At 44.7% G+C, this 27,776-nt stretch overlaps 1 protein-coding gene across 2 annotated transcripts in view; it reads left to right on the top strand.

The window, feature by feature from the left end:
* Positions 1–27,776, top strand: part of INPP5A (inositol polyphosphate-5-phosphatase A) — a 181,251-nt gene that overhangs the window by 130,513 nt on the left and 22,962 nt on the right. For both annotated transcript variants that reach the window (XM_058029581.1, XM_058029580.1), the window contains exons 10-11: positions 18,945–19,040; positions 19,372–19,446. In XM_058029581.1, the coding sequence (XP_057885564.1) occupies positions 18,945–19,040; positions 19,372–19,446 (171 nt within the window). The remainder of the gene's footprint in view (positions 1–18,944; positions 19,041–19,371; positions 19,447–27,776) is intronic.

The following is a 27,776-nucleotide window of genomic DNA, read 5'->3' on the forward strand; positions in this document are numbered from 1 at the left end:
GCCCCAGAGGGTCTCGGAGCATGTGGTCATAAACCTGCTTTTAATTTGTGCCTGCAGGAAGGGATGGCCCTGCTATCAGCAGGCAGAGGTCCCGCACGGCGTCATCCTGGGAAGGGTGACACGGTAAAAACGGGGCTCCTCCAGCCTCAATGCAAATTAACGCAAACGCGGTGACAAAGCAGAACGGAGAAGATGATGCGTTCATCAAACTTGGCACTGCGTGCTCCGTAATTAAAACGTACACAAATTAAATACAATTATCTCGTGCTTTGTGATAGGGCTGGGCGTCATTAAGCTAATGAATCCCGCGGCCTGTGCCGCGGCCCCGCTCGCTGTGGCGGCAGCTGTGCCCTCAGCTGGCAGGGACGGCGGGGACAGCAGCGCCCGCCCCGCACCTGCCATCCGTCACCAGCACCGTCACCTGCCGGCAGCGCGGGGCCGCGGGCACGGGCAGCCTCGGGTCGGGCGGGAGGGGACGGAGCCGCCAGGCTGCTGCGGGCCAGCTGCTGGCACCGGGCCTGGGGTGCCCGTGAGCCCCGGCACCGGGATCTGCGGGGCACCGGGATCTGAGGGGCACCGGGCCTGGGGTGCCCGTGAGCCCCGGCACCGGGCTCTGCGGGGCTCCGGGCCTGGGGTGCCCGTGAGCTCCGGCACAGGGATCTGAGGGGCACCGGGCCTGCGGTGCCCGTGAGCTGTGGCACCGGGATCTGAGGGGCTCCGGGCCTGGGGTGCCCGTGAGCTCCGGCACAGGGATCTGAGGGGCACCGGGCCTGGGGTGCCCGTGAGCTGTGGCACCGGGCTCTGCGGGGCTCCGGGCCTGGGGTGCCCGTGAGCTGTGGCACCGGGATCTGAGGGACACCGGGCCTGGGGTGCCCGTGAGCTCTGGCACCGGGATCTGAGGGACACCGGGCCTGGGGTGCCCGTGAGCTCCGGCACAGGGATCTGAGGGGCACCGGGCCTGGGGTGCCCGTGAGCTCCGGCTCCGGGATCTGAGGGACACCGGGCCTGGGGTGCCCGTGAGCTCTGGCACCGGGCTCTGCGGGGCTCCGGGAGCTTTCCCCGTGCTGGCGGTTCGTGCCCGTGGGCGAACGGGCTCGGCCATGGCTCGCAGGTGGTGCGGTCCCAGTGCCAGGTGCAGGCAGGCACTGCAGCCTGCCCGGGTGTGGCGGTGCCTGTCTGTCTGTCTGTCTGTCTGCAGGAGGCGGGCCGGTGTTTGCTGCACACACACCGAGCTGTCTCTGTCTCTGTCTGACGTGCCCGGGTTGTGCCCCTGGGGTTGGAGTCACAATATGGGAAGCAGGTCATCCCGTGCTTACCTTCGAGCACCGGCAGCCAGCCCTTCTCAGGCAGGGACTGGGGCTGGAAAAACACACATATAACTAACCAGTAACAATATCTGGACTTTAAAGTTGTAGTCTGAATAATTTAGTGGAGTATTGCGATGCATAATGCAAATCTGTAATAAGTACTTTAATAAAGCCACCTGTTAATTTCTAGACTAGAAACTTAGCTCAACTGAGGCAGAATATCACCTGGGAAGATGCTATAAAATCCCCCTTTTAAGAATTATTTCATTTTAGAAGGAATAGATTTACCTACAAAAAGTGCATTCTTTCCACATTTCAGTTTATTCCTGGGTGTTACTGCAATACAAGTTTTTCACATCTATGTATGAATCATGCACTAGTGTTTAGATCACCCAATGATGATCTAAAGCAAAGGGCAGGGGGAAGGAAAGGTTTACACTCTGCATATTTGCAGTGTATTAAAAGCCTGTGAATACCTATTTTCATTGCCATAAATGGAAGCCTAGAGGGAGTTTTTTTCCAAAAAATTACACTGTGTATTAAAGAACAATATTTTGCTTGCTTATCAGAAACAAAATTGGGTAGAAAGAATTCTGTAGCTGTCTGAAAATCAAGGAACAGGATTGTATTTACCTTTATCATCAGCAACTCCTGTTGTGATGGCAAATTTTATTCTTCAGTAGGAGTCAGAAATACAGCGAGAGTTGGTGAACTGAATGCACAAAATCTCTGGATGTGTGTGCAGCTATGTTAAAACATTAAAAAATATTTTACCTGAAAATAGTAAGTCTCAAAAGTTGTAGAAAAGAGCACTAAGAAACCAAGATGGATATTTTGTTTAAAAAAAAACCTTTATTTTTATTTAGATTTTACCAGTGGTAAATGTGGTCAGCCTCAGGGAGAATGGACAGAGGTGATGCCTAAAGTATGTAAAGCTCATTTGCAGTGGGATATTGCATGGGCCAGGCAGCAAATGATGGTGGTGAGAGACACCAGTTGCTGTTGCATCAGATCATTTGGCTTGTAATTGAAATCTTGGTCACACCTGTGTCCATTGCCGTGCAAGGCGCCTTTTCCAGACTGTGCCTGTGTGGGGTCTGTGCCGGGCACAGGGGCACAGCCCCTCGGGGACAGCGCTGCTGTGCTTCCCTGGGCACGGGCAGTGGCATCTCTGCCGTGGAGCTGGCAGGACAGAGGTGTTCAGAATATTGTTGGGCTGTGCCTTACAATGCAGGCATACACGTACATACGTCTGTTCCTCTTTGGCATGCAGATTTTCTGTTTGTTTCTCTTTCTTCCAGCTTCTCCAGCCCTCTCTGCACTAACACAGGCAAATGGACCTGGCTGTCCTTTCACTGTAAATTAGCATAGACATCAGTATGAATTTTAAGAAAGTTCAGGAAACACACCCTGAACTGCTTAGCACCATGGAATAAGCACTTGCAGCCTGTTACTTTTCTCTCTTTCACAGTTCTTCCTCTCACAGTTCTGTGGCAGAGAGGTAAAAGAAACAGGACAGCAGCTTCTGTTCCTCAGCCCCTCTGAGGAGAGCTCACACAGTGGTAATTTTGAAAAAAATTATATTGGATGCTGGTCTCCACTGTATTTTGTCATGTACATTATTCAAGGAAGCTTTGACTTTCTGATCTACATGATGTGTCCACAAATCTGACTTTATTAGTATTGATAATTCAGACAGCAATTTTACCTTTGTCAGAATAGAATTTCCCATAATGTATCATTTTTTCCCAGTCCCAATTTGAGATGAGAATTTGACATTTCAAAGCAAAATATGCAAAGTGGCAATCTAGGAATCTCAAATCAGCTGTAATAATGGCTGTAACATTTAGGTTGCTCCTCCTCCAAGGAAAGAAAGATAAAGCTTCCTGGCCCTTTATGTAGTCATGCAGAAATGGATCACCTTTGCCTGGTACCACATGGCAAGAGAGGTTCTCTGTGTCCTGCACTGCATGAAATACCTCTTCAATCTGCACCCTTAGCAGGGAGATCAAACTCCTTTCTTCTCACACAGAGGTCAGAAGAGTGGGAAGGGGGCAGGATGCAAGTTCTAGCAGTGACTGGGACATAACCTCCTGTGAAAATTTTATCTCCTATCTCCACCTTATTAAAATCTAATCCTGAATTCTCTCCTTACTGCTTACACAAGAAGTGTGTTAGGATGTAATTTACAGCTCTTTCAAGCTTTCACAAGGGTCATCAATGTGTAATATTTTAATATGTAAAGCTTCTAAGGGGTTAAAACCAATTGTAGGAAAAGAGATTATAGGATCTTTATCACATGTTGTTTATCTGATCAACAGTTAACAATTTAAGACAGTATTATCCTAGTAAAAAGAAGATTTGTTTCAGATACTGACATAAACATCCCCTCATAATAGTGGCTTTTCATTTACTGCGTTGCAATGTACCATAAGCTTAAAGGCACAACAGCTTCTTTGTGTGTCTCAATAATGCCTGTCCAGAGTGATGTCAGTCAATTTTTGACCTATACAGTCTGATGTTATTCTCAACGATCATGGAATAGATTTTTTTTTTTTTTTTAATGAGTGAAGAGTATGCCAATAAAATCCTTGAAAATTATCATATTTCTTCATGGCATCTTCGTCTGGAAGAACAAGGTATGTTACGATATAGGCGTTTCTGTGAAGTCATGTTTCCTCTGGCTTCTGCTGGTTTTTGTTGTTTTCTTTGCAGCTGACTTTCCACACTTTCATGCAAATAAACGCTAACAATTAATAGCGCTTTCTGGTAGAGGTATGAAAAGAAACAGTGTATGTGAAGCAGGCCCCTGGTAGGAGCAGATTCTGAGTTCAGCCTGTGTGGTGGCACTCCTGGGGTCCCATGTAAAAAGTGTTGGACAAGTCAGCTTCCTTGTGCTCCTTGTGCTCCTGCACAAGGTGGGGAAAGGCTGTGGAGCGGGGCAGGGTTTGTTTGGGGGGCACAGAAAGCCTCGGGGGGATTGCCCCCATGGCCAGCCCAGGCCGTGGGTGTCCAGAGAGATGTGCTCATCCTGTGCTGCTTTCCTGTCACCAAAGGGAGCACATCAGCTTCCTGGGGGAAGCATCTTCCTGAGCTCTTGGTGAAGCGCAGTGCCCAGCCCTTGCCGGCCAGGAGCACACGCTGAGGCCCACGCTCCGTTCTGCCTCGCGGTTCATGCAGGGGGCTGTCGAGCAGCTGTAGGTGATTCCCACCATCTCCTGCCCGGCTCTGAGCACAGCAGGCAGCTCTCTGACAGGCAAGGGCTGCTCGGTGGCTCTCCAGCCTCAAGAAGCCTGGGCTGGATCAGGGTGCGCTGCTGCTTGTTGCATCCAGCTCTGGGCCTCGCGGTGTTCTGGCCAGCCTGCTGCGTGGCACTCAGATCCCCTTGCTCCCTTAGAGACAGCAAAGAAATCATATACTGGCGGAACTCCTTATGGAGATCATGTTGTGCCTCTGAAATGCTGCTTCTAGATTATTTTTAGCCGTATAACCCTAATGGTTCCCTGAAGATTAAACCAGATGTAATTTTTTGTTTCTTTTCAGCTGAATGCAGTGTAACTATAGTACTGCCATTAAGCTTGCAGAACACAAACATAAGCTGAATTGAGTTGGGTTTTAGTGTGGGTCCCAAGTTTCCCCGTCAGAGTCATTTGGGTTTTTTAGTCATGGAGGCTGCAGTGCAGCCCCTGAGCTGCTCTTGGAGAAGCATCTCCAGACTCCAGCTGCGCTGCTGTCTGACTCTTCCCTTCGGTGGGAGCCAAGGGAGGGCCACAGGAGGTGGCACTGTGCCACCCCCTCAGCACCTGCTTCTGAGTAGAGTGTGCTAAATGCTTGAATGACCACAGCTGAACTTCAGCACGCCCAAAGTCCAGAATACAAGAGATTTAAATTAAGATTGCCAAAGTGGGATGGAAATTTGTTTTTCTTCTGTCTACTGGGTATTTTACATTATGTAAAATGAATACTAGATGATAATTGCCAGTGCAGCATCTTGTATTGATTTAATTCAATAAGCAACTTCACCTCCACCTTTTGCATGCACTTGCCTTAAAATATATGCATTATGAAGGCAGTGATTCAAAGTCTTTAGGAAATCAATACCCAGACAGGATTCTGTTCTTCAAATATTGACAGCAGAATAACTCTAAGAAACAATGACAAACAATAAAAGCAGGGTTAGACAAAATGAAGGCTGCAATTCTTCTGTTGTTAGGCTGTGCAGAGGGCTCAAACTGCTGCCTGATGCTGCATATTATACGTGCTTCAGCAAACAGCTGACACTGGCCCTTTGCTGTCAGAATTTCTGGTGCAACCTGTGGGCACTGGAATAGAAACCAGTTTCCGCCCATGATTCCTATACAGATGGCTGTTTCACCTGATGTTTTTCCAGTAACTCACACAGATTTCTTTCAGCCATGTGTGTGCACTGGGGAGATACAGAAGGGTATATATAGACTGTTAGCATTAACATTGTTCCTGCCTTTGGTAATTTCTCTAGAACTAAATGGAACTTGCACTGAAGCTGGTGAATTACAGATTTTTGACTGATCATATCTGTGTACTAGTTCACAGTGGGTTTTTGTAATGGTAATTTAAAAATCCTACAAATGGGCAGCTCAATTTCCTGCACACTGAGTATAGCTCTCAGAAGTTAAAGTTCTTGATGGAGTAAGATGTGCCAACTTAGTGCAAACTGCACTGGTTACTCAGTTGATAGCAGTTCTGAAATCACATTGCTGTAGATCATTCAGCTGTAAATAATACTACATTATTAGCACTCGTGCAGAAATCTCTGACGACAGTCCAAAAATTCAGATGAATATAAAATCTCTCTCCCTTAGAGGTGGAAGGCTTATGAAGGGTAGCTCTTTACAATATTACCCGACTTGTAGATGTCATAGAAAGAGTTAGCAAGACTTATTTTCATTTCTGTCCTTTATTTTTGCAGTTTTAACAAGTGCTGAATTTCACAAGAATGTCAGTATTGTAGCCATAAAAGGTTCAAGAGTTCTGTTCACATCTGGAAGTAAAAAAATCATTAGGTTTTTCCCTGAATGTACTGGAAATTTCCTAAACTTGACATATTTATGTACAATTTAAAAATGAAGGAAAGCTTTGGGCCACCTGCCTGAGTGATGTTTCCTGACAGATCAGTCAGGAGGAGCTGGAATTCCTGGGAGTCAGGAATTTAAAGAGTAGGAATCGCCATTTGTAATTGCCCATCTGTAACCAACATGTTTGCAAGTTGGTTTGGAACAAGTTGGTGTACCTGGGACATTACAGAATTTTAGAAGAAGAATAAATTTGTTCTTGTAATTAAGGGGAAGAAAGGAGAGAGACACCAGGCAAGGTTCTCAATAGCTGAAGGCTCATTAGCTTGACATTCATTTCAGGCAACCTAATGCAAGAGTTAGTAATGAGAAGAAAATTGAGAGAGAAAATGCAGTCACAAAACATGCTTGAACAAGGCAGTTTATCCTGAGATTAACAATTTGGATGAAAGTGAGGAAGTGGAATCAAGTGATCCTATGGCAAGAGGAGTTTGTTGGAAACATCAGTGTTTAACTTTGCGTTTGTCTGTGTTGCACATGCAGGAGCACCAAGGGGTCAGTGGCAGAGCGATGGGAGACACCAAAGGCAAACAGCTGCCAACAGCTGAACCCCAGCTCCCACAGCAATACCATGGCATAATCATTCAGGCATCTTTAGATAAATTTATTGTAATTGCATATTTGACTTTACATGTGGCTGCTGAGCCTCTGTGTTGAAATCCGTCGCACACCTCCACTCCAGGTGTCACAGTTTGGTGTGAGAGGAGAGCAGGCTCTCCATCCTCTTACCCAGACTCTGGGCCAGATCCGAGTGCCAAGGAGGAGTTGTTTTCAGAGCCTGTAGGGCCAGCTTGGCTGAGCCGAGCTTCCTTAGAGCTCCACTGCAGTTCGCTCAGACACCCCTTGCCAGCAGGTCAGAGGGTTTCCCAGGAGTTTTCATACTTTGCTGTGTTCACAGCAGTGTCCCCCTTCCTTTTGGTTCTAAGTGATGTTTAAAAGCTGCTAACAGACAATTTAAAATGAAAAATCATGTGTGGGAAATCAGCCATAAGAGTGATCAATAAGTAGTTCTGTTCCTGGAGTGGCTGCCAGAGGAATTAGTGAGTGTCCTGCGTGTTATCAAGAGGTCATGCCTTTCTGAAGGTTTGTTTTAGTCAAAGAGGTGCCATTTGCTTCGGTTGAGATTAAATCAGTGCCACGTAGGATCCGGTATGCATGGTTGGAGTAGACAAATGCACAGTCACTTCTGGATGGAGTTTCAAGCTGTAATTTCTTAAGCTTCCTAAGCAGGCTTAGATACCTTCAGTCTCAGCTTTGTTTGTCATGAAAATAATTCCTACTGATTGTGATGCTGGTGGCAAAAGATTCCACTTGTTTATTTCTTTACTGTGTGAGTCTCATTGATGCTAATAACTATCACATTAAATCTGCACCTGACCACAAGCAGCTGATGGAACAATCCTTTTAGCCATCCACTGTATCCCTGATAGAGACAATCAATAGGTAAAATCTATGCAAATGAGCAGAGTTCAAGTGAGGGCTACCCTACACAGGACTTAAGCTATGCACCCGCCTTTGTGCCAAATTTTTCAGGGTTTTTTCTCCTGTAATGAATACATGTATTTTGTGCATTGGAGCATGGCACAGGGCTTTTGCATGGCAGGCTCTTCAAGAGAGAGGAAGAGAGTTTTAATCACAAAAGCAGAAACTTCAGTCAGAGGAATGATTCCACACTTTGTTTCATTTGTAAATGCTGCGTTTTGGCTTTTGTGAAACACAGCCCAAGTCCAATTCAGGACAGCGCTTCAAGGATTCTTTCCATGGGGCTTTTTGAGTCTGAAATAGTGCACATGAAAAGAACAGGAGATTGAACATAATTTGTTCCAACAGCTAGTCTAAGATTTTTTCCAATCAAGATTCTTTCAGCATATTCCTCTTTGTTGAGCTGTAAGCAGCTTTTAAAATAATGGCATTAGCCTATATTTCAGGGCTTCGCTGGGTGTTTCCAGCTCTGGTGATTAGTTACAAGAAATAGAAATGCCTGTATTGTAACCTTTTAATGGCTGTGGGAGACTTGTAAACTAAGTTGAGATTTAAGCAATTTGTAGATTTCAAAATGAGCTGTAGAGTTCATTGAGAAAGAAAAATGCATCATTGAAATTCATGGTGCCACTTTGGTTTTCTTAGCTGAGATTTATCAGTGAAAGCCATATTGCTTTCCCTTTGCCTTTATTTTAAAGCTCTTCAATACATTGTTTTTAAGGTCCATTTCTTTTACAAGCTTTTCCTTTCAGCTTGCTCAGGGTATTGGGCCCTATGAACATCTGTTTGTGCCTAAAATCAGCCAGGACCTGAACTGTACCCTGCCTCCCTCCTCCCCTTTGTTTCCAGAGGCTATTGTTTCCGATTTCATGCTATCAGAGGGGCTGCATGTTTTCCTGTGTGAAGTTGTCAGAGAGATAAAAGCACAGGAGCAGGGTCACATTTCGAGGGATGGGCATGAAAAATTGGTAAAATGTATCTTGAGGGCCACCCACAAGATTGCCTGAAGAAATTCAGAAGTGGAGAGTAGAATTGTAATTTTGTGCAAATTCCAGGGTGGAATAAGCAGTAATGAAGTAAGTGTTTAACTGGCAGAAATCTCTTAGTCAGATTTACACTTGGTTGACTTATTCCCGTTAGGTAGCTTGAGAGCCTCTAGTTGGACTTAGTCACAAAGAAAATAGCATCATCTTCACTGCGGTGCCTGCCCACATCCCCTCAGTATGACAGGGAGAGGCCAGAGGATTTGAAGCCACTGAGTTACACCTTTCAGCCGTCAGAGTGCACTGGACTGGAGGTTCTACCTGTCCAAAATTTTCAGTACAGAATCATTAGCTTGTATGATACAAGACCTGCAAGAGGTACCGTAAGGATGATGATGATGAAAGAAAGCAAAATTGTGCATCTTAATTAACCTAATGGAACACATCTTCCAGTAAGGAAGCAGGCTGCTATCCTTGTACCTGTGGCCGTGGTTTATAATGCAGCAAACCATGGTCTGCCAAAACACACTCTTTTGTCTGACATGAGTTCCAGAAGTGGCACCCTGCTTTGGAAAAATGCAGAGAGGTTCATGTGGTGGCAGGAGGGCAGAGGAGCTGCAGGCGCACACAGCTGAGCCCCTTCCCCGCCTGCAGGAAGCAGCAGGAGGAGCTTGCAGGTGTCTCACAGGTGCTGCTCTGAAAGCCCTCAGCACAACAGCCAGGAGAGCGCTGTGCCTGTCCCTAGCTTGGTGTCAGCAGAACTAAAGCAGTGCCTTGCTGATTTGTTTGGTTTATGATTTCAACTCTTCACTTAGATCTCCACCAGGTATGAATTGAAGAGAACGGTTTAACAGTACTGGTTTAGGTCAGGGATTCACTAAGATGGTTACTTTTGTTTTAGAAGTCTGTAATGAAGATTTTGTTAAAGCACATGATGAGAAAACAAATGAAATATGTAAGTTGTATTTTTTCCACGGCAACTGATAGATAAGGGATGCCAAACAAGGTGTTATCTTGTTGCCATATGGTTTCTGAATTACTAAATGATAAATGTGATACAAATCAGCCCAATACTGGGATTTCAAGGAGATTTTTTTTTCTATCATTTTTTTCCAAAGAGAAGTTAATTATTTTTTCTTAAATACATAAACTATTTGCAATTTAATATGACAAAGTAAATATACATTCTGAGTTCTGCTGAATTTAGCAGCATTTTTGACTTTGGAAATTCAGCAGGGAAGCACTATTATGCCACACTTCTTTCCATTTTGCTAATATAGTAGAAAAAATTACTAAATATGCTTTGATTATTGTTGAATTTATATCCTTTACGGTAGTATTTTGGATATTAATTTGTTCATAAGTAGATATAGAAGAAAGCAGCAGCATTCCAAAGTGTGTAACAGTGGTGTAGGTGAGTTTAAAGGAGACAGCTCAGTGAGTATTAGCTCTTGTACTGCAGCCTGCAGTGGCTGTGGTCAGGGCCCTGGGTGCCACGGCAGGAAGGGCTGTGCAGGTGCCATCCCCTGCTGGCACAGAGGGCTCTGTGTGCCCGGCCAGGTCCTGACGGGTTGCTGTTGGCAGGGCTCCCGAGGGTCGTGCAGCCCCCAGCCCCACGGTGCCCTCCTGCCCCGTGCCCCTGCCCAGGCAGGCAGCAGAGCACACGCATCTCACACCAGCCGTGAGGAGACGTCTCGGCAGGAAGAAACCAGCACAATGCCAGTTTGAGGGGAAAAGGATCATCTGTTCCTTTCTCAGCATGCCGACCACCATGTTTGAATGTCTTTCACCGCCTCAAGTACTACGTGAATAATTTAAACAGTGCGGTTAGCATCCATTACTGGTATTAATGTGTATAAGTTCTTTTTAAAATCACAACTTTCTTATACCAGCAGTTTTCTTTGGCATAGTTGTCTAATTTTGGATGGATTAAAGAATTTACTTTGTTTAGCTTTGTCTCAAAAGGGAGAAGAAAGGCTAGAGTAAAAATTAATAGCACATCTTAAAATCTGTTACAACATCTCCCTTTTTTCTGCCTAAAAGTGAGTGAAAAAGGCCTCTCTAGAGGAAATAAAGAAGTTATTACAACTTCTACTATTTTGTAGAGTATGAAAAAGCTTTCTGTATGTTAAACAGTCTTGTGGACATCTGGCATGATTGGTTTTAATCTGCTGACTAAAAAGTCAGGATTAAATCTTGCTTTACACCTCTTTGTATTGCGGTCAGTAAAGTGACAGAGCTGCCCTGAAACAATGGCACTACTTATTCCACCCAATATGCCATGTGGTAGATCACCCCCTTTTTCAGCACCACTTCTCTGCAAAGACAATGAAGCATCTGGTGGGGTTTTCCTGTGTCCAGGATATTTTTTGTCAGTAATTTCACTCAGCCGCTCTGCTTAGCTCTCCCTCGGTGCTACTTTTTGAGATGGGGTTTGCCAAATCCAGTGGCAAGAGGTCAGTAGGCCAAAGTGATGAATTTTTATGTGCCTGTTCCTTGTGTTTCTGCTCAGTCATGATTCTTTGCGCGCTGCGCTGCCTCTGAAAGGGAGCCACAGTGAGCAATTTGTCCTCGCGGGCTGGGGAGAATGGGGAGGCAGATGAGTTAAAGTAGCATGTATGACTGCGGACAGAGCTGCGCACAAATGTTTTCTGATGGCAGAACAGAATCCTCCTGTCACTATTCAGCACCAGAGGGGCTTGGGAGATTTGTAGCCTGTTGGCTTTTGATCAAGTGACAAATGAATTTAACAGCACTTAAAGATACAGCGGAAAGAATAGCACTTCACAAGCCAGCCCCAGCTGCGAGCTCTAAAATGATGCTGCATTAACTCTTCTGTACTCACGTGTCTCACATATTTGAATCTTGGTTTGTGTAATGAAGAGAAATTCATTTCAGTTTCAGAAACTCTGAAGAATACACTTTGTGGTTGTTTGAGCCAGTCAGGTCCCATCCCCTCTGGGGGGTCTTTGGTTGTTACAAGCAGGAGGCCCCTGGTTGTCTCATTTCTTGCAGAGCTTTCTGTCCTCGCTCAGTGGTGCCCTCAGTGATGGAGTCGAATGAGCCAGGGATCAGCATTCACTGCGGGGTTAGATCCCATTGAATCCCCAGCCAGGGCTGTGAAGTTGCTGTGCCTCCCAGTTGTTCTCTCTCTGATCAGCTGTGCCCCTAGCTGGCCAAGGGCTGTTGGTCCCAAGCCCTGAACCTGCCAGTGGAGACCACGTCCCGGGGCTCCTGAGCATTGCTGTGCTGCTCAGCACTTGACTCTCACACCACCACAGCCCAGCCAGAAGGAACTCAGAGCTGCATTTCCAGGCTGCTGGGTGGAGGCAGTACATAGAACCTGCCACCCTGTTTCCTCTCTCCACACTGACTGTTCTACCCCACAGCTGGTTTTATGTGATGCCAGTCTTCTTTAGGTGTATACACATGCTGATCTGTCAGTCCATCTTAGCTTTCATCAAGGAGAATAGTGCTCTGAAGGATTCCAACAAGGAATTTCTCAAGTTGGCATTACTGCACAGCCAAAGCAGAAAAAATAATGGAAGATAAGTAACAGGACGTCTGACTAGGTCTGAAGAGGATCATGCCTTATGGAACAAGACATATATATTACATTTATGCAGAGAATTTCCTTAGGAACAGTTGGACTGTCCCAGTTTCTGTAATTAAGAAAAACCAAATATTTCTCTTAGAATACTCCCTCAGGACTACTTGACATCAAGTGGTAATACAAAATTACTTAGACGGACGGACAGGAGGAGGGAAGGGATTTTTCTGGCAGATTGTTTCCAAGTTCTGATCTTATAGTGCTGTGGACTTACCTGGATCTGATCAAAATCCTGAATCCATATTATTGATGTCTGATGTCAGCAAGTGAATTTAGACTGAGGCCTAGGAAAGTGAATGGGGAGCCCTTTACCTTTGTCCACAGAGACCCTGCGCAGTTCTGTGTCCTGATTCACACAGGTGCCAGACAGCTCCAGGTAAATTGTTTGTGAATCACCATGTAGATGCTTTGCTGAACTCTGGCTTGAGAGCCTAGTCAGGAAAATGAAACAGGAGAGTACAAAAAGATATGCAACCTGACCAGAGAAACAGAGAAAATAAGAAGGTAAACAGCATGCAGGGGAATATGGAAAAGGAGTTCTAGCCTGATCTGTAAACGTGGAGAATCTGAGAGGCAGAGGCTTCTTGCAATTAATTCAGATTCTTTTCTGAAGAAGAGAATTTAGAAGAGCCATAATTGCCACCAGCTGTTGGCACAGGGCAAAGCTGCTGAGGCAGAGCCACAGTCGGGGACCTCGGGGCTCTCTCCAGAGCTGGAGAAGGGCAGGCTGTGCCCCTGACACAGGACACTGAGCCAGCTGTTCCAGCTGTGAGCCGGCCATTCCAGTGCCCATCCCTGCCCGGGCCCGGGTCTGCAGCAGCATGCTGTGCTGAGCCTGGCCTGCTGCCTGCCGAGCAAACAGGCACAGGGATGACTCTGCAGGAGCTGGGTGGTGCCTGGGCAGTGCCAGGGCAGGGAGGCCGCCCGGGCTCTCGGCTCACTCAGCGCTGTGCCTGGAAAGCAAACAGGAAAGGTTTAGCATTGCCTGGTGACATGCCGTGGTAACCTTGTCGTGAATTATCTCAGTTTCTGGACAAGAAGATGCATCTTATAATTAACCTAGTGTTGCTGTGAAATAGAGACCAAAGTAAGGCAGGTTGTTTCCAGCAGGGATCATCTGTTTTAGGGAGACAGGAGATCTCTGGGACAATGGGAGCATGAGGATAGTGTTTTGGTGCTGACTTTTTGGTCACAGACACCACCCAAAGAAGCATTTTAAAGTACCCCAGAATATCCCTGTGCCACAGTTGAGTAGGGGAGCTGCATGGAAGGGACCAGAGCTGCCATCGGCCCCGGTCAGCTCCTGGGCCAGGCGCGCACAGGGTGGCATTGGTGCCTCCCTGACCTGCCCGTGAGGGTGAATCAGTCCCGACACGGCACGGGCAGCAGGGCCACGTCGGTGGCAGTGGGGTGCCCTCGGCAGAGGGGCCCTACACGGGGCACTGAGCAGTGCCACCGGCCAGGGCAGGGCACCGGCTCCGCTGGGAGCATCCAAAGAGAAAGAACTTTATTGGTACTTCACGTGGATCCTCATTAATACTTGTTTGTGTTCGTTCTTTATTCAGCTAACACTTACGTCACTGCTGAGTTCAGTTCCTGCTGATGGAAAGTGTAGTAGCTGTTCTGGGATATTATTGCTATTTGCACACAGTTAAAGTTAACACAAGGTAATATATAGTCTAAAGGATATTTTTTTCAATAGAAGTGTATGTCCTCTCAGACAGGGTTTGGTTGCTGTACCCTGCAGATTGAGCCCTGGGATGCCCTTGATTTTTGCAGCTGCTGTGAAGCCAAAAACCTCTGTGGCTGTGAAAAATTGGCTATAATAAGCCTCCATTTCAATGGGAAGGTGCAGTTTAAAAAGCACGGTGTTACCTGTCCCATAGCTAAATGCACAACTCTCATTGACTCAGAAAGTTTTGTGTAACTTTGTTTTTCTCACTTGCAAATTTTAATTCTCTGACATCATTTGACTTTGGGAATTTGCTGCTGTTATATTCCCAATATCCAGGAAATCATGTCGTCTCCTCAAAGCTAAGGAGGAGCCCAAACAAGACAGATGCTTCAGTTATTCCCAAAGTAGCAAATTTTTTACCTTGCTGATTATTTCAAATACAATTTGCATCCAGATTATAATAATTTTTTAAAAATATTATCCTGGTTTAATAAGTGTCACATTGATTTTGGGTCTTGAGCAGCATTTCAGTAGTATTTCACTTTCATAATTAGATGATATATGTATGTCTGTCTTTTCTGTCATTTCAGAATCCACAGAGTATTTAACTGAAAAAAAGTTAAATATCTTAAATCTAGATGATTTGGTTGCTCATGTGCTCAGGACCTTATTTCAATTAGCTCCTGTCAGGAATCTTCACTCTGAACTTCTCTCCTAGCATTCACAGCCATGAGCACATCTGTGTCAATCTGTGCAGCTTGCTGCAAATTCCAGCGGCAGCTATTGCTGAACTCTTTTATTGTAAAGGAACAATGTATATATTCTGTTTTCTCTTCTGTTTTTTTAAGAAGAATTCAAAATGATAATAAGTCCTGAGTATTCAAATAATAGAGAACAATAATGCACATCTTTAGCATCAGTGGACAGATGCAGCAGGACAGATTGAGTCTGTGGGTGTTTTAATATCCCCTTTTGGGGGGTTTCCCTCCCACCCCCCAAAAATTATTGAGGGACTCACAAGCATGTAATAGCTCACACATCAGGAGGTGGACTCAGAGTCTAAGGTGTGGAATCAATGAAAAATGAGCTGCAGTTTCCAGCCAAGCAGGAGGCAGCAGTGCAGACCACAGCTGCTCACAGTGTTCCCATGTACACACCATATAAAGTGTATGTTATAGACTGTTGTGTGTTTTATCTATATAACAATCGTTTTAATGCCTGGATCCCATTTACTCTAAGTATGAAGAAATGCAGTCTTACACACTATGATTTGTGGTGTATATGGGAGAGCAGAAGGTGTGTTATGCTGTAAATCAACAGTGTAATTCTGAGAATTGCCGAGTTTAGAAGTAGTTTCAGATTTGTCTCTTGTAAATATAAAAACCATTTCCTCCTAGCTTTGTGTAACAGGATGTTGTTATTGCATTCCAAGGCCGTTGTCAGGAAAGTTGTTACTGTGTTTTGCAATTCAGTACACATAAGTTATCGCAAAGGGCTATTTCAGAAGTGCTACAAAGCATCTACCTGTGTGTAGTATGGGAAAACAGGAATAAGATATGGCTGTGTTTGCTCGGGAAAGGCTGGCTACTGAGCTCTCTCTCAGCTCTGAATACAGCCCTCCTGCAAGCTTTTTAACCAAGTCTTGTTTCCAAAGAAAAAAAAAGATGTTTTTTTAAAAAGAAGTTATGTCGAGTTATGATAACTGATTTCACTTTTGCTGCCCTTGTAAAAATATACCTTTGAGGGAATACCCAGCAAGAACAGTGAGTTTTCATAGCATTTTGATTTTCTTTGCTAGCAACAAAAAATCCCTTCATAAGCAGGCTTGCCTAAAAAGGCACATGATCCTGAAAGTTTTCTGCTTGGGTGACTACGACTGTGCAGAAATTGAAAGGAGGAGAAAAAAAGGAGTGCCTCCAGCTTGTATAAGAAATGAACCTTTGCCCAATCACTTTTGTCTGTGAATAAGGTAACTTTTTGTGTGTGTGAAATTTGAAAGCAATAAGGTATGTGGGTCCTTTCTCTGTATTGGTTCTCAAGAGTCGATCGCAGGGTTTTTCTTTTGGAGCCGGCCTGACGTTGTGAGATAAAGCAGCTCAGGGAAAAAAATGTTCTCAAGCAGATGCCTTTAAGAGACAGAAATCATGAATTTGTTGAATTGCAACCACTCTGGGGGTGGCTACAATGACTTTTTGACAGTGACAGTAACTCTGCCGTGTCTTTTCGAGCCCTTCTTTGGCCCATTCACTCTGGAAAGCTGCTTAAGCGCACTTAAGCGCATTAGCATTTGGATGCTCGGGGACCGTATTGACCCTCATTTGGAAAGTTTAAATGAGTGAAAGATGGAGCGATTTGTTAGAGCTTTTGAAACCAGCTTTAGAGAGCTGCGGGTTTTCCGCTCTGGTTTGTTCGGGTGCTTGTTCTAATCTGGTGTGCTGTTTGAAGGGACCAGACTGATTTGTGACACATGAGCCCAAAGCCTCTTTTTTTGGGCTTGACCCGATTATCTGCTCTGTGCTCTGAATTTCAATCGCGGGCGGGAGGGAGCGCGGTGGGGAACGGCTCGCTGCTGGGTGTCCTCGCTGGCTCCTGCAGATGGCCAAGGGCCGTGCGTGTGCAGCAGACAAAGGCACCGTGCCTGCCTTGCTGCAGGGAGCAAACAGGTGGGGCCGGTGCTGGAGGGGGCCAGGTAAGGAGGGGCGGCTCCCACGGCGGCGCAGCACGGCGCTGCTCCTGCCAGGCAGGGCGGCGTTCAGCCAGGTGTTAGCGCGCTTCTCGCAGGCTTCAGAGAAGCCTCCCGGAGCCCTGCAGAGGAGATGCAGCCCCTGCCTGTGCCCGTGGGCCAGCGCTCCCCTTGTGCCGGTGAAACCTGCGATGGCACGCACTGCAGCCGTGCTGTGTTCTGGGCTAAACCCGGAGTCAGACACACGCGGCACTGCTTCTGGGGACGGAGGAAACAGTCAGGAAAAGTTTATCAGAAATGGACGTCATTTTTTCAGTGAGATGGGGAATCAACACCTGTTTAATTCACAAACTTGTAAGAAAAATAACAAGAGTTGTGGGTTTTTACCAAATCCCGTTTAAGTTACTTGTTAAAAATGAAAGCACTCAACTTGATGCTTTTTATCTGTACTGTGCCCATAGGCCTTCATCAAGGATCAAATTTTTATCAAATGGGAGCAAAATGTCCATTGGCAGATTGTTCCCATTCTGGCACTGAGATCCTCAGGTGAGATCTTAATTATTTGGAAGCAGATGGATTTTTGTTTAAATACACGTTTGGCATGAATTCCTGCCTTCAGGAGAAGGCAAGAATGGGGAAAGCAGAAGTGAGCTGTACTTCATAGTGTTGTGTCTGGTATACACTGCACCTCTGATAATGAGTCCAAATATAAGTGTTTCTGTCTGTGAGAGATAGAAGCATGTAGTAGGATGTGAAAGTCTGTACCACAGAACATAAGGTCTATACCACAGAACATATTTATTTTACAAATTAACATTATGCGAAATGAAAACCTTTTGTCTGGTTATTATGAAAAGGAATGGGGTGAGCGCCTCTCATTCCTTGTTACCTCTTTACCTCGTTACTTCTCCTTGACTCATTAACTTTCTTTAACAGAAAACACTTTTCTTAGCAACCTCTAGCAGAATGATTCAGGAAGGTCTTTGCCAGTATGTGCATCCATGTCTGTGCACAGATCCTGTCAGCAGCGTGTGCCTCCACAGCAGCCATGGATGTTGAGTTGCCTCCAGGTGTGGGGACACGTCTGTCCTTGAACAGTGCCCAGCTTGAACAGTTTCCTCAGTTCTGCTTTCTGACTTTCCTTGTGGTTCCCAGCAGCCAGGCAGAGGGCACGGGTGGCTCTGCACAGCAGCCAGCAGTCTCTTGCCCAGGCACTTCACAAAATGTGCCCAGTAAGATGGAGATGCCTCCATTTCAAAGCACTTGACATACTTAAAGCTTTGCTAACTGCTTTGCTAAAAGCTGTGGATTTTTACCCGTTGCCATGCGGTGGAGCCAACCCTTTGAGCAGTCCATTTCATGTTATTCCCCACTGCCTGTGGAACCGGGTCCCAGCCAGGCCAGCGGCCAATGGACCAAGGCCCAACACTTCCGTGGAAATTCATACTGTGCCTGATATAAAGTTGTTCATCTGTGCCTGATAAAATGTTGGTTCATAACATGTTTTAGGCACCCAGTCCTCAAAATATCCAGGGACATGATGTCTCTTATTTAAAAGAGGGAAATTGCTATGCAAAGTAAATTGTGAAAATTGCAGTCAGATTGTGTAAGCATTTCTTGGACTTGCAAAGTGTACTTGTAACATGAATTTATAGGCAGATGTTTTTTCAAACAAGGGTTAACTCGCAGAACTGTAGTGTCAATGTGGTTATCAGCTCTTAAGAATCAGCACAAAACCTGGTCATTATCTGTAAGCAGTGGTTTGGAGGATGTTTGCAAGTAATGTGTGATACAGCATACAGTGATACCTGTGAAAGAACCTGTCTACATAGTACAAACTGAATGACTATTTGCCTTTCCTGATTGATATTTTCTTAATATTGCCTGTTTCTCTTCAAGTGGTAATTCAGTTTATTGTTTCAAGTCCATTATTAGTGGAAGTGACTTAAATTAGCAATGCTTTGTATTTTGACCTACAGCAAGTTATATTTGATGGGGGGCATTGAAGATACATCTGTTGATAATGCTCGGTTAAATCTGGTCTTCTGTTGCATATAAGCTTGTTTCCCTTTCTCCCCTTATGTTTTTCTTAGACACTGTGTGCAAAGGCCACGATGCAGACCATCCGGGCAGCTGACACAAATGAAGTAGTCAAGCTAATATTTCGTGAATCTGATAATGACCGAAAGGTAAACAACTTAATGCCCTTGGCACCCCAGTGTAAATAGAAACAGTGTTGAATGTTCATTTTCTTTTCTACAAAGCATGAATATAGTTGTTCCAAACTGATAATGTAAAGGGAGGGGAGGATATAGATTGTCACACCTAATGCTCAGTTAATTGGATCTGTTTAAGTGATTGCCAGCCAAGCAAATGGGCAAGCTGACAAGGGGCTTTGGACATGTGGAAATGTGTGGTTTTAAAGGGCTGCATGTCTCTGAAAGGGTCACTGCCAGCAGCTGGGTGTTGAGTTACTGAGTCCAAGAGCTTTGCTGACCTTTCTCCCTATTTTTTATTTAGGTTATGCTGCAATTAGAAAAGAAGCTCTTTGACTATTTTAATCAAGACGTATTTAGAGACAACAATGGCACTGCGGTAAGTTCGTTGCTAGACCCATTCAAAGGAGTAAGTTGGAACTCACATACAAATTGCATTTCTCTAACCAGCCCTTTATCCTTATCACTCCTCCTGTCTGCAGAATGGGAAGAGATAATTCAGCCAACACAATAACTGCTCTAGATTTCCTCACCACTTAGCCAGTTCTTTTGTGTACAGATTCCTAACTTTGGCATGTTTACCTTCTTTTTTATACAAATATATTGTAAATTAAATGTACACAACAATTCACTTTTCTTGTCTGTCCTCTAGTCTGCATTTCTTCAAGCATCCTGTTTTTCTTCCTAGCTCCTCATTGTGCATCACACAGTAACTTAGGAAAAGCCCTTAAATGCAAAGCCCATCTGAAAATACCTGGCTCTTCTAAGTCTACAAAAATATACTAGAAACACAAGAGTAAGTAGAATAGCAATCTCAAGCTCTGAAGCAGACTGTCACTATTTGGACAAGCATGCAGGGCTTCCCAAGAGGATTAAGCAGACAGGGGACACTAACACTCTGATTTGTAATAAGGAATCTGATTTTTATGTGGAGAGGGGCATCATAGTTTCTTTAATGTGATTTTATTTCAAATGGTAACCACTTCATTTTGGAAAAGCTGTGTATCACTGCTTGCAGCTTTCTCCATTTCATGCAGGGTTCCTAGGGGTTATGTGTCCAAGGGAAGACAGAGAGGGCTCTCATCCCCACCTCCCAGGTTAGCTGCACTCTGAACCACTCACAGGGCACATGGCTGCTTGGTGCCCAGGGATGGGCTGAGCAGAGGATCCCTGGTTCTCCACCTCTCTCCTCTTTTCCCCTGCCTGCAGCTCATTCTCTCACTGCTCAGAGAGCCAGGCTGTGGAGGGCTGTCTGCAGGGCTCTAGGATATGGAGGGCAGCTGAAGCCTCTCTGATTTTAAGTTGGCTTCACCTGAGAGATTGATTCCATGTGAGAATCTGAGATTTCACTCATTTGTTGAGGTCAGAAGGGTTTGATGAGTAAGACCCATGACGGGTGAAGATCTGGTTCCCCTTCTGGCCTTTGCTGCTGTCCCACAGCGTGGCTCGTGTGGCCTGTGTGCTCACTCCAGAGGTCCCTCTGTGGTACCTTCAGATGCAGTTACTGTCAGAGCAGCTTGGGTGCTTTGGTTTCATTTACAAGGTGAATGCATCCTCAGGAAATGCCTAATGTTTCTTTCACTGATGTTTTGCAGTTTTGGGGACATTTAATTCAAAGCAGTAAGTCTCTTCCCAGTTCCTTTTCCCATATTAATCACATTCCTGTCTCAAATTTTTCCTCTGTGTATATAATTATTATAACTTTTCCAGTTTTTTTTAAACAACTCAGGTATTTGTCATTTGTGTTTTCCCCCGGTGCATTCCTGAGGCTGTGTAAAGCTGTTCTTGGTGCTTGTTTGGCTTGTCCCAGTGGTATTTTGGATGGCTGCTGCTTGATTTGCATACAGGGCTGTGGGGTGTGAAGGTACAGGCAGAATCCCACTTAAACACATTCCATTTCAAAATCAGTAGTCATTTCTTTCATGCGTCAAGAAGTGGGAAATCTTCCAGATCAAACGTGGAGGAAAGAGATAAACGATATAATGAGCCATTGGAGATAATCTAATCTTCATGGTCTAGTTAAACACGCAGCGCCATGATCACTAAAAACAAACTACCTATCTAAAACGATAAATGTCTCTGTGCCGAATTCAACCCAAAAAATCCATCGCATCCTTCATCAACCGCCGGTCTTGTACCGGCCTGACAGAAATTTAATTCAAGCTGGCTCCTGAAAATAATTATTGTATTTTAAGAGTAGTAATCATTGGTCGGGACATGATTGAATGTGTCCATGCCTATTGACTTTTTCTATGATTTATAGCTTTGTGCAGTCGATATTCCCATCGAAATTGTATAATTAATTATAAGTGGGGCTGTCAGGTCTGCAGGATGGAGTGCCCTGATGAGTATTTGGGAAGATTAAATTTTCCTTAGCTGTACCAATGCAAGGCTTGGGAATTTTCACAGCACTGGGGCTGTTGGATAAAGATGTTTTCTGTGTGTTTAGCAACTGCTTTAGCTCAAAATCCATTGATTTTTCAGAGGGTATTTTTTTATCAGTGCTGTGTCTCTTCAGTTACATAGGAATGTTTACGGATGTGACAAGGCCTGACAAATATTTATTATCAACAGGCTACTTTTTCATTGCCCATACACAGTTATTCTTTCCTTTTTACGTTGTAATCAACAAAAAGAATCATAATATATATTTATAAAAATGATTATTTTTAATGAAAAATCTGATATAGATACAAATCACCTATTTAACAGAAATTCAGTTTGAAATGCATACTGTAATGTGTCAGGTCTAATTTTTCCAAACTAATCTGTAGCTTATTCAGACTTAGCTGTAGCTTATTCCAAAGTTGGCTTAGCAATTACCAATATTGATTACCCCAGAGTGCAATGACTGTTCTGTATCATTGTGTTTCAGAAAGAAACACCCAGATTTACCCAGTTGCGTGGTGATAGGAAAAAAGATAAAGCCTGTTTGAAAGCAGGTGTTGCAGTAATGCAGAGCAGGTTTGTTATTTGATTATATTCTGAATTGTGCGTTGGAGTTGTGGCGCGACCAGCAGAGCAGGGTGCGAGTCCGTGGCACAGGGAGCTGTGCTGTGGGTGCGTGGGCAGGGTGGGCACTGAGAGGCGTGGGCAGGAGGGGCTGCAGCGCGCACAGTTCCACTTTGGCACCAGACAGGCCACAGTCAGGTGGTTGTTCTTCAGTGAGCAAAGGCTCAGCATTTCTGCCCTGGAGGGCAGGACACAGCCGGGCTGTGCTGATGGGTTCCACGGTGTCATCCTGGGCTTGCCCATGAGTGGTGGCAAAGCACAGATGGGGCTTCTGTTCTGGAGTGGCGACAGATGAGGGCTCCCACCCGTGCCCAGGGGCAGCAGCCCCGGCCAGCAGCCGCCGCCGTGCCCGTCCCTGCTCTGAGGCCAGCAGGGGCAGAGGTGCCCTGGAGCCCTGCACGGACTCCTGAGGGCTCTGAGGTGGCTCTGGCTCACCAGCGTGGCACTCACACAAAACACAGTTGTAGCTTTGCATTTTCAGCCCTTAAGGGGTAACAATCAGCCATGCTGGTGCTTCCAGAAGAGGGGCAGGGGCTTCTTGAATAAGCCTACACTTTTACCAGATATTTGGAGATGCTTTAATTGTTTGTGATAGATCAGGCTATAAGTGAGGTTTTTTCAAAAGGAGTTCTCTGTTAATTTCAAAACAATCAAAAGAAAAGAAAGCCAAGTGTAATTATGTAATGAAAAAATATAATCAGGTTATTGACTTATATCAAAGAACCACAAACTAAATTGTATTTCTTCAGTAGTCCATTAAATAAATATGTAGTCAGAATGTAAAAACCTGTAATGACTACAGAGGAACGATTTAATCATCAGGAATCATTTTATAATCTTTAACTGCAGTTAGAAGTGAGGAATGGTACCTACATTCCTGTCTTTCCTATGATCTATATTAAAGAATCAATCCAGGCAGAAGCTAATGCACTGTCCTTAGGATGTGGGCCACAACTGTGTAGTAAAAGTGATCAGTGAATTAATTGTCTTAAGAGTGGAACCTGATGATATTCCTGCTAAAATCACGATCTCTTTTTTCTATTGATCTTTGTGGAACGGGTGGCTGGTAGTGAGGCTGTGCTTGCCCTGCTGTCCCTGCTGTCCCTGCTGTCCCTGCTGCCCCTGCTGCCCCAGCCCCACAGGCACAGAGCCTGTGTCCCTCTGGGGTTTGGGCTGCTCGGGGGCACCAGGATTGGCCAGGGGTGCTGCTGCATGCAGCTCCAGCATTGCCAAAGGGTTCAGGGGGCCCTGGTGGGGTTCCAGCCTTCATTCCAACCAGAGCCAAGAGTGTTATGCTGAAAGACCCAGTGATTCCAAGCCTGGATTTTCGTGGAATGGAAGTGATTCTATTTCTTATTTCAATTGTGCAGCAGCTCTCCTGGTGCAGAGGACAAACTGAACTCTTACGGAGATTATGTTCTGACTCAGTTTCCCTTCACAGAATAAATTCCCTTTATTCTGTGTCTGTTCAGCCTCAAGAGAAAATTATAATGTGCTCTAAGTGCAGATTGAGTTAAAGGTCTTGTTTTCCCTCTGAGAAGTAGTGATTTAAGGTGAGGTGTTATCATGCTAGTTAACTCAGAGATGTTATTGCAAACAGTACAGGCAAACATACTTTTAAATTTTAAGCAATATATTTGGGGGGGTTCTGCATGTATTCCCAGGAAATCCTGAAATGATACACAAATTGAGCAGAAATATATAGTCCACAAGGGACCTCTATTAAGATTTTTGTGAGAATATGTATGCTTATGAAGATTAAGGATCTGGCGTCACTGAAAATGTATTAATCAACAGACAAGATATAGCACAATGCACTCTTCCCAATGGCCTTGGCTCTGACCCTTTTAAAGATAATGGGAATACTGTCCACTAGGAACTAGATTAGGACGATCAAGTGCATTTCATCAGGGTATGACTTGAACCATGATCCCAGAGGTGAAAAGGCAGAGGTTTATCCACTGAGCCAACCAGCCCCTGTCCAGATAAAATCTTGAATATGATGTATAAGGGCAAATTAGGATAGAGAAAGGAAATTGATTGCTTAGGACCATTGCTTCCTCAGACTGGTCATAAGGAAATCCTGTCTATCCTGGAACTGCTTCTTTTATTTAACATAGTCTTCTGAGATGCCTGATTTTCATAAAGTATTAATAGGAAAATGGCTTCATGCTCTGCATCTTTATTCAGAAGCAGCATTCTTGTGTTTAGAATTGCATTTGTTTAAATGAGTGAGTAGTTGATATGCCACTGGATAAACTGCAAAATGAGAAATGACAGAGATAGGAAATACTACAAATAAATTGTTCTCACTAGCAAAACACAAATGCAAATCCAGATTGCACAAACAAGTCAATCCAGATGTGTTGGGTTAGCTGTTTACTGCAAGCTTCAAATAGATTAATTATTCTGGTGTAAAATATGTGCATAGCACAAAGTTACAAATATTATTTCATGACCTTTTCTCCCACCCTGTTCTATACAGCTGCTGGATAATTCAAGTGTACTGTGATATATTTATTTTTTTAGGCATTGGCTCTTGTTTAAGTCTGGCCCTAAGAGTAGGTTCAGCATCTGTATTTGCACTCTGTGATCCAGCCTGTAGTATGATCTGCTAATGTGTTTTGGCCCGTTTTAACCTGTGTGACATGGAAGAGAATATCCAGGGAAGCGACGTTTGCACCCGCATTCCAGTCCCCAAGTTTGTGGATCTCACCATCATCCCTTACAGTTAATATTTGTGCACACAAGCACCATACCAAAACTGCCACATCTTGCCCGAAGTCTGTGGCAAGCCAAATAAGAATAGAAGGGTGTTTAATTGTTTTCTCACCATCTCTGTACAGTAGCTCAATCCTCTTGTGTTCTCCAGGTACCCCTGATAACCTCCCAGATGAATGTCTGCATGCACAAAGGATTGCACACAGAAAAGCAAATACTAAGTTTAACTTGAGAAGTTATTGAGGACACTCATTCAAAAGGCACAGCTAGAGATGGGAGTGGGGTACCCAGCTGCAGGGATGGAGAGGTGGGCTCTGGTCCCTCTCTAGGGCCCAAGTAAGAAAAATTTCATAGTCGTTCCTCAAGAAAATTCCATTTTTAACCACTCTACAAGTAATACTAAAACTGTATTCTCCATATTTCATGCTTTTGCCAAATTGCAGCTCACAAGTAACTGTGTAACAGGATGGTGCATGGGGGTTTGGACTCCCAAGTGGGACAAACTAATGTTTCACAGTAACAGATATATTAAGTTTAATGAAATAATCCATGGAGTGTGTCATATTTGCAAGTAGGATATTACTAATTAAAGTCTTTCAGTTTTAAAGACAGCATCCACTCAGTCATTCCTGACGTTTTGAAGGAGCTTTGTCACAAGCTGTTATGCACAGTGTATGAATTATTGCAATAATATTTAGTGTCTGTCCCAGAAAAGTTGTGAAAAGTCAATTTGCATGAATACATTTTCCAGAGTCAACTTTCTTTTAATTTGACATAAGCACTGGAATCCCAGGAGAGTGAGCAGCAAAATGCAGTTTTCCCATGAGAGCGTGGAAAGGTGTGGAAGCCCAGGCTTCATCTGTGTCAGTGCTTTTGGCTTCTTCGCTATTTTATCCTTTACATATGCTCCAGTCTTCTCATTGAGAGCTAATTCCTAAGTAGCACAGCAGGTTCTGATTTCTGATGTGCTTTTTTTCAAGTTACAGAAGTCTCGCAGGATGGGACCTGGATTCTCTGCTGCAGGTTGCAGAACAGGGGGTGGCTGAGCCCTGGGAGCTGTTAGCAGGGTGTTGGACAGCTCATCCACACCAGTCACCACACCAGCACCGTGCTGTGCCTCACCCCCCTAATGCTGAGAACAATTCCTTTCTCTGTGGCCACAGATCCACATTCCTCTGTGTGCCATGGACCCACATCTATGTGGGTGTTTGTGATTTGACAGCACTGCCATTCAGGATACGTGGATATGTGCAGAAATACAATATTATACAAAACCAGCATAAATGGTAAATTTATATTCAGTGATTTGGGGTTTTTTTCTGTGAAACATGATTTTAAAGACTGACAATGAGAGAAAGAAGATTCAGATTCAAAATATGTAGTAATATAGATAATTTTAGATAGTCTTTGTTAGAGAAAGAAGTAGCTTTATATCAGGCAGAGTTATGTACAGCATTTTCATGGGTAAGTGGGAAGGATCAGCGTTTCCACAGGCTTTTACCTGAAGTCAGTAGACTGCTGAATCAGTTTCTAAATAATTTACTTGGACTGGAAAGATGGATAAAATTCCTGTCTTTCCAAAGTCTCTTGGAAAAAAATGTGTGCTCCACAAGACTGGCAAAGGAGGTTACAGTGACCAGGGTCCACATGTTTTAATTCTCTGAGGTCACTTCTGTATGCTCATCTCCTCTTTTTGGTCTGAAACTTCATTTCCCTTTCACAGCTGTGAATTCTCTTGTGGGCCCTGCGGATGGATTTGATAAATGCTGCTAATATCACCTCCTGATCTACCAGTGCTCTGACTTTGGTCTGTAGGTCTTGATGAGTAATTGCCGTTGTTCTACTCCAATGACTGAATTAAGTTGCCCTGTTTGAAGGGGTTCATATGTGTATGATTTTAGCCAAGGTGGCCCATTGCAGTGTACCCAATAGATGCTGACCTTTTACCAGTGCTTTAAATTGAAGTAAGCAGAACCTTGGTTGCTGCAACTGCCTAGACTCTCTTATAACCCTTTGATTACTGTGAAGCTGCATAATGTAGGAATTTAGAATTTTGTGCTTTGCTTTCTCTTCCACCCCAGCACATAAATGCATGTTTCAGCATTGCCAAGAAAAAGGGACCAAAAAGTGAGACTCCCTTCAGCAGGTTTGCAGAATACACAGCACCTTGGAAAGCCTGCAGTTCTGATAATCCCTCTAGGAGGTGATGGGCACTGCATCAGTCCTGAAAGCTTTTAATTCTCCTCAAAATAAATAGGAAATATCCTTTACTGCAAATGCAGTCATTCCTACACATACTGTGTGGCTGCAATCCCAGCAGGGAGGGTCACAGTGGCTCGCAGGTAGTAGCTGTAGTAGCTAACTGTTGATACACTGGATGGAGGGAGGGATGGATGGATGGGTGGATGGGTGGATGGATGGATGGATGGATGGATGGATGGATGGATGGATGGATGGATGATGGATGGATGGATGGATGGATGGATGGATGGTGGATGGATGGATGGATGGATGGATGGATGGATGGATGGATGGATGGATGATGGATGGATGGATGGATGGATGGATGGATGGATGGATGGGTGGATGGATGGATGGATGGTGGATGGATGGATGGATGGATGGATGGATGATGGATGGATGGATGGATGGATGGATGGATGGATGGGTGGATGGATGGATGGATGGATGGATGGATGATGGATGGATGGGGGATGGATGTATGGATGGATGGATGGTGGATGGATGGACGGATGGACGGATGGACGGATGGATGGGTGGATGGATGGATGGATGGATGGATGGATGGATGGATGGATGGATGGACAAATGGATGGATGGATGGATGGATGATGGATGGATGGATGATGGATGGATGGATGGATGGATGGATGATGGATGGATGATGGATGATGGATGGATGGATGGATGGATGGATGGATGGATGGATGGATGGATGGATGATGGATGGATGGA

This window comes from Melospiza georgiana, chromosome 8 (genome assembly GCF_028018845.1).
Source record: "Melospiza georgiana isolate bMelGeo1 chromosome 8, bMelGeo1.pri, whole genome shotgun sequence".
NCBI classification, from domain to species: Eukaryota; Metazoa; Chordata; class Aves; order Passeriformes; family Passerellidae; genus Melospiza; species Melospiza georgiana.